The 6,662-nt window shown below is 58.3% G+C and overlaps 1 protein-coding gene across 1 annotated transcript; it reads left to right on the forward strand.

Annotated features, from left to right (window-relative positions):
- The first annotated feature begins 1,933 nt into the window (after window positions 1-1,933).
- Window positions 1,934-6,399, forward strand: AANAT (aralkylamine N-acetyltransferase). Its single transcript, XM_082708534.1, has 6 exons — window positions 1,934-2,089; window positions 3,742-3,967; window positions 4,279-4,360; window positions 4,684-4,921; window positions 5,242-5,396; window positions 5,742-6,399. The coding sequence occupies exons 4-6, from the start codon at window positions 4,759-4,761 to the stop codon at window positions 6,045-6,047; spliced, it is 624 nt and encodes a 207-aa protein (XP_082564660.1). The 5' UTR covers window positions 1,934-2,089; window positions 3,742-3,967; window positions 4,279-4,360; window positions 4,684-4,758; the 3' UTR covers window positions 6,048-6,399.
- Window positions 6,400-6,662: the final 263 nt, after the last annotated feature.

A 6,662-nucleotide genomic window follows, 5' to 3' on the forward strand; every position in this document is an offset into this window, starting at 1 on the left:
TCCGAGAATGCGCACTTTCTCAAAAAAACAAAAAAACAACTCCACACCAAAGTGGGGCTCGAACTCATGACCCAGAGATCAAGAGTCACATGCTCTACTGACTGCGCCAGCCAGATGCCCCTAAAAACTTCTTTTCTACTTTGAATAGGGTTGACATATAATGTTGCATTAGTGCGAGGTGGAAATCAGAATTTTGGATAAACAATTTTTTAGTAAAAGTATGTCCCAAATATCACATGGGACAAAGTTATCTTAAAAAATTACTTGTGAGGTGAGGGCGCCTGGGTGGCTCAGTGGGTTAAAACCTCTGACTTCGGCTCAGGTCATGATCTCAGGGTCGTGGGATCAAGCCCCGCGTTGGGCTCTCTGCTTGGAGGGGAGCCTGCTTCACCCCCCCTCTCTCTGTCTGCCTCTCTGACTACTTGTGATCTCTGTCAAATAAATAAAATCTTAAAAATATAAAGTTACTTGTGGGGCACCTGTTTGGCTCAGTCAGCGGATCGTTGTAGCTCTTGATCTCAGGGTGGTGAGTTTGAGCCCCACGTTGGGTGCAGAGATTACTTAAAAATAAAATTTTTTTTTTAAAGATTTTATTTATTTATTTGACAGAGAGAGATCCCAAGCAGGCAGAGAGACAGACGGGGCGGGGCGGTGAAGCAGGCTCCCCGCCGAGCTCCAGCCCAGGATACTGGGATCATGACCTGAGCTGAAGGCAGAGGTTTAACCTACTGAGCCACCCAGGCGTCCCTTAAAAGTAAAATCTTAAAAAAAGGTTGTTTACCTAAAATTTGAATTTCAACGGGGCTTCCTGAATTTTTATTTGCTAAATAAGGCAAGCTCGTTCAGTAGGTCCATCTCCTGAGGCTACTCCGCAGGCCAGATGAATTTGATGACAGCCCCTGGGGGAGTGTGCTCTGGAGTCAGGACCCAGTTAGCTTCAGAAATGCTTTAGCAGATTATCACTCAGCAAGGCTGGGACTAGAAACACAGGAAGTCACTCTCCATCTTGGTGTTTGACATTTTTTTTTCTAGGAGTGTATTTTGGGGGCACCTGGGTGGGCTCAATCGGTTAAACATCTGACTCTTGGTTTTGGTTCAGGTTGTTGGGTCACGACCTGAGCCAAAACCAGGCTCCCTGCTCAGCAGGAGTCTGCTTGTCTCCCTTTCTCTCTCCCCCTCCCCCAGCTTGTGCCATTTCCTTGCTCTAAAATAAATAAATAAATCTTAAACAAAAATATTTTAGGGGCACCTGGGTGGCTCAATAGGTTAAACCTCTGCCTTCAGCTCAGGTCATGATCTCAGGGTCCAGGGATCGAGCCCCGCAATTGGACTCTCTGCACAGCAGGGAGCCTGCTTCCCCCTCGCTCTGTCTCTGCCTACTTGTGATCTCTCTGTCTCTGTCAAATAAATAAATAAAATATTTTTTTAAAAAAGATTTTATTTTTGGGGCGCCTGGGTAGCTCAGTTGTTAGACATCTGCCTTCGGATCAGGGCATGATCCCAAGGTCCTGGGATGGAACTCCCTGCGCAGTGGGAGGCCTGCTTCTCCCTCTCCCCCTCGCCCTGCTCGTGTTCCCTCTTTTGCTGTGTCTCTCTCTGTCAAATGAATAAATAAAATCTTTTTTAAAAATTATTATTATTATTTTTTTAATTTTAAGCTGTCTCTGCACCCAATGCGGCATTTGAATTTGCAGCCAGAAGATGAAGAGTCACGTGCGCCACAAACGGAGTCAGCCCGGCGTCCCCGGGTCGGTTCTCCTAACTTCCCTGTAGAGGGCGCCCTTCTCTCCGTGCTCGTCCACCCCGCACGCCCCTCATCTCTTTCTTTCCCTCCCAGGCGCCTTGTCCTGTTACTCCAGTTGACCAGGATAGATCCCCTTCGCTCGCCCTCCCCTGCCCCCCACGGGGGTTCGGATCCCCCGGTCTAGTCATGTTGAGTGTCCTGTCTTGTCTTGCTTTCTGAGGTTCCACGTGTCTGGGGATGTTTTCCGCGAAGAGTAGGGCCCGCTGGGCCGGTCCGTAACCTGCTCTTCTCCGGCGGGCCGTGAGGGGGCGCAGTGGAGCCACAGGTCTAGGAAGGATGGAGAAGGTCTTTACCTTAGACCTTGAGGTTGGAGGCGAGGGTGCCCAGCCCAGGTCCTGACCAAGCCCCCAGAGCCAAGCCTGAGAGCTCAGTCGTAGGTTCCGGGAAGCAGCTTGGTAGCAGTTGAGGTGGGGGTGTGGTAAGCTCTGTGGGTTTTGCTGGGCGTCAGGCAGCAGAGCGGCCCTGGGAGGGGAGACAGAAGTGTGGGTGCTGGGAGGGGGGCCTTCTGGGCTGGCCTGGGGTCACCCCAGTGTCAGAGCCGTATAGGCGACCCCGGAATCATGGTCAAGAGCAGGAGTTGGCCCGACCTTGCGGGTGTAGAAGCCAGGCCCTGGCAGGGCAGGGAGTGCGGTGGCAGGAGCGAGGGGGTGAGTGCTGGCCAGGGAGGGGCTCAGGGCTGTGGGAGGGGTGTGGGCCGGAGGGAAAGCAGAGAAGCCAGGGCTGCCTGCCGGTCTGAGGGCCTGGAGGGGGTAAGAAGGAAGAGCTGGAGGCAGTCGCCTGGGGCTCAAGGCTCGCGAGGGAGAACTCCCATCAGCTGCTGTGCGACCCTGGGGCTGCCTTGGCCGTGGGGCAGAGCCAAGGTCATTGGTAATCAGGCACCTTGGGTGAAACAAGGTCTGCGATATTTAAGTAATCTTCAAGTAGAGCCTGCAGAAACTAAAGTGCAGAAATTGGCAGCCTGCTGAGTTCCCACCACCTTCTTCCTTCAGCTGAAGAGCTGAATGTTGGCAGCCCCCAGGTGAGGCGTCTGTCTTCGGCTCCAGTCGTGATCTCGCGGTCCTGGGATCGAGCCTTGCGTTGGGCTCCCCACTCAGCAGGGAATCTGTCTCTCCCCCTCTCTGCCCCTTGCCCCACTTGAGGTCTCTCTGTCTCTCAAATAAATAAATAAATAAATAAAATCTTAAAAAAAAGAACTGAATCTTACGTCACCAGCACCCCAGAAGTCCCCCCTTGGGCGACCGCTGCCTCCCATACACAGATTAGAACAGACTCCAGGGACTCAGAACCCCTCTTGTTTGGGGGCTTCTTTCCTTCCCTGTTGCACTGGCGAGGGTCTCGGTGATGCCATGTGTCCTCAGGGTCCTTTGCTCTCACAGCTGGATGAGTTCGCTAAGGAGCTAGGAACTAATTCCCTAGTCCCTTACTGCTGATGGTCATTTGGGCTGTTCCCAGTTGGGGAAGCTTCTAGCTCTATCAGCGTTCGAGTGGGAATTGTGGGTCCCAGGGCGTAAGCCCCAATGTAGCAGGTACTGCAAGGTCTTCCAAAGTGGCGGCCGCACCCCCCTCGGGGTTCTTTAAGTACCCCAGGGTAATGGCAGGTGTGGGAGACCAGGCAGGGTACCGGGAGATGGGAGGAGGGCGCGAGTCGCGAAGGACCTCTTGCTTGTCTGGGTTGGTTTTTGCTACAGGTGACCAGCTAGTACGCAGAAGGACTTGACTCTCACGTCTGGATCTGGGGGAAGGACCTCCGAGGTGGGGGTGTCCGAGCTTCCAGAGCACAAAGGGTGAATGCCCAGGCCCCGCCAGGCAGAGCCGGAACAGAGATTAGAGCCGGACCCCTGAGGTTTAGCCCTGTGTGCCTCCCCCAGATTCCGGGCCCTCGGTCAGTCACTGTAATCCCCCGTGTGCAATGTGTCACTCTGATGTTTGACCCTCAGCAGGCGGGGACAGGGCAGCAGCACAGCCGTGCAGGCTCCGTCCTGCTGGTATAACACCGAGGCGGGGCAAGGATTATAAATCGGAGAGAACATCCCTTGTTCCCCAGTGACATCTCAGCAGCCAAGCGGACCGAAGTCCTAGACTTCCCTGCCTCCCTCGACAGCTGATGACCTCCAGGGTGAGTGGCTCTGCGGTGGAAACATTGGGCCCCTGCTCAGAGTCCTGGTAAGGGCCCCCCCATCTCCCACTCCTCCCCCAACCCTGGGCTCCCAGCCTTCCGGAACAGGAGCTACCCTGCTTGGGGCTTCTGGGCATAGGGAGAAAAAGTGGAGGAGGGGGGGCAAGACCATCATGGGAGAGAGGTCCAAGGCGCCCTAGGGACCCAGTCAGATGCCCTCCAGGCCTGCTCCTCCCTACCTCCCCAGATGCCCCCCATCTTCCCGATGCCCTCATGTGTGCGTGGTCCAGTCCGAGGCCCTCTGAATAAACATGAAGGCTCCTTGAGAACCCACTCGACTAAGGGTCTTTTTCTCCAGGGCCAATGGCTGAAGCAGCCTAAGAAACTGGACCCACTCCATCTTTCACAGGCAAAGGACGGGGAAACCCCTTTCTGGGCAGGTGAGACAGACCGACCCATGCCTCTTGTCGTTGTGTTAGACGTGGTCAGTGGCCACCCCTCCCACCGCCTCCTGAGACTTAGATGTACCCGGAGGTCAATGAGGGCAGGATCCGGAGGTTTAGAAGGGCTGCTCCATGGGTACTTCTGGCTGAGAGGGAAAGATGGGGTCAGGGTACCAACATTTACAGCTCCCAGAATCCGCGCTGGGACTCGCCCAAACCCAGGTCCGGTTACCAAAGAGGCAAGAGGTGAGGTGCACCCCCACCCTGGCCTGCTCCTGTTGAAGACCACACCCATGACCCTCACTCCTCTCTGGTAACAGGTGCCAGAGGGCCCTTTTAGGTGACAAAGGCCACTTCTGAAGTTGGGGCATTCCCAGGAGACACCAGCAGCCAAGATGTCCACACAGAGCACACCCGACCCGGAGCCCGAGGCCTCGGACCTGCAGCCTGGGACCCCAGAGGCCCCCGGCCGCCAGCGGCGCCACACGCTTCCCGCCAGTGAGTTCCGCTGCCTCACTGCGGAAGATGCCGCCGGCGTGTTTGAGATCGAGCGCGAAGGTGAGTGGGCCCCGCCGGGGGTCTGAATGGACCCACCCCCCGGGGGTCTGAACGCCAACGCACTCTGCCACGGCTGCCCTTTGGGGAGGAGCCTCTGTCCTCGGTGGCTGGGCCCCGGAGGAGCAGATTGGCCGTGCATTTCTGTGTGTGTGCGTGCGTGGGTGTTCAAGAAGATGGGGATGGGAACCACCCTGGATCCCATTTTCCTGTGGGAGAGGGTGGGGGTGAGGGGCTGGGAGGTGTGGTGGGGGAGACCCCGCCCGGGGCTGCCGAGCAGATGCTTGCTGCCACCGAGTCACCTGCCGTGCCTCCCCCTGCAGCCTTCATCTCCGTCTTGGGCACCTGCCCCTTATATCTGGAGGAGGTCAAGCATTTCCTGACCCTGTGTCCAGAGCTGTCCCTGGGCTGGTTCCAGGAGGGGTGCCTCGTAGCCTTCATCATCGGCTCGCTTTGGGACCAAGAGAGACTCACTCAGGTGAGGGCAGGCTGGGGCTGGGATGCCCGGCTGCTGGGAAACTTCTGGAAGGGAGGCTGCCACCCCGGGGCCTTGGCTTCTCTTGCTTAGGAGGCAGAGGAGCCCAGGGCCTGGAATGTCTTCCTCTGGTCTTCTCCCAGGTCAAAGGACTTTGGGGCTCAAAGGCCTTCATGAAGGGTCCTCCAAGGGGCGGAGGGTAGGGTACCCACTGGGGGCCCTCCACAGGTGGGAAGGAGCCCCGTTCGGAGGCACTCGGGAGACACTTGCTCCTGGCCCGGCGGGGGTAGCTGGGGAGCCAAGGATGGGCAGAGATGGAGCCGGACTCACATCCCTGCTCATTCCCAGGAGTCGCTGACGCTGCACCGGCCGGGGGGCCACACTGCCCACCTGCACGTGCTGGCCGTGCACCAAGCTTGCCGGCGCCAGGGCAAGGGCTCCACACTGATGCGGCGCTACCTGCAGCACTTGGGTGGCCAGCCGGCGGTGAGCCGGGCCGCGCTCATGTGCGAGGACAGACTGGTGCCCTTCTACCAGGGGTTCGGCTTCAGCCCCGTGGGCCCCTGCGCCATCACCCTGGGCCCGCTTGCCTTCACGGAGCTCCAGTGCTCCATGCGAGGCCACGCGTCCCGGCGTCGGAACAGCGGCTGCTGAGCCCGGCGCCCTGCCCTCCCAGTTGCCGCCCCACGGCACCCACGGCCACACGCTGGGGCTGCGGGGAGGCAGGCTGGGGCTCCCACCCGGCCCCAGGGTCCCCTTCTCTGCCCAGCCCAGGCTGCCTGCTGAACGGTGCCGGAGGTAGGGCTGGGTTGGGAACTGGGGACAGCAGGTGTCCCCGGACCGCCTCGGTGACTCCCTCATTCTCGGGAACCAAAGGGAGACCCTCTGGGTAGACAGCCACCTTCTCCGCAGCCTCAGGGATTCCCCTTCTCGTCCTCGGCCCCGGAAAAGAGGGGGGAGCTGGGTGCAGGGCAGTGCGGGGGTTATCTCCCAGCTCCCCCCATGGGCCCCCCACCCCGTGCCTCAGATACCCCGGATCCTCTTCCCTCTAATAAAGAGTTGTGCTGCATACCCTCCCGGGAGGCTTCCTGTGTGGGGTGAGGGCTGCGGGTGAGGTATGGTGAACGGACGAGGGCTGTGTCTCCCCTCCGCCGCCGTCTCTGCCGGGGCAGCCAGCCCCTCAATGCCCCTGGGGTCCAAGGATCTGACCCGGCCCTCTCAAGGGACCCCCTGAGGCTTTCCATGGGACCCCAAACCTGATTTCCGGTC

The sequence above is a fragment of the Mustela nivalis genome (assembly GCF_964662115.1).
Source record: "Mustela nivalis genome assembly, chromosome: 17".
NCBI lineage: Eukaryota > Metazoa > Chordata > Mammalia > Carnivora > Mustelidae > Mustela > Mustela nivalis.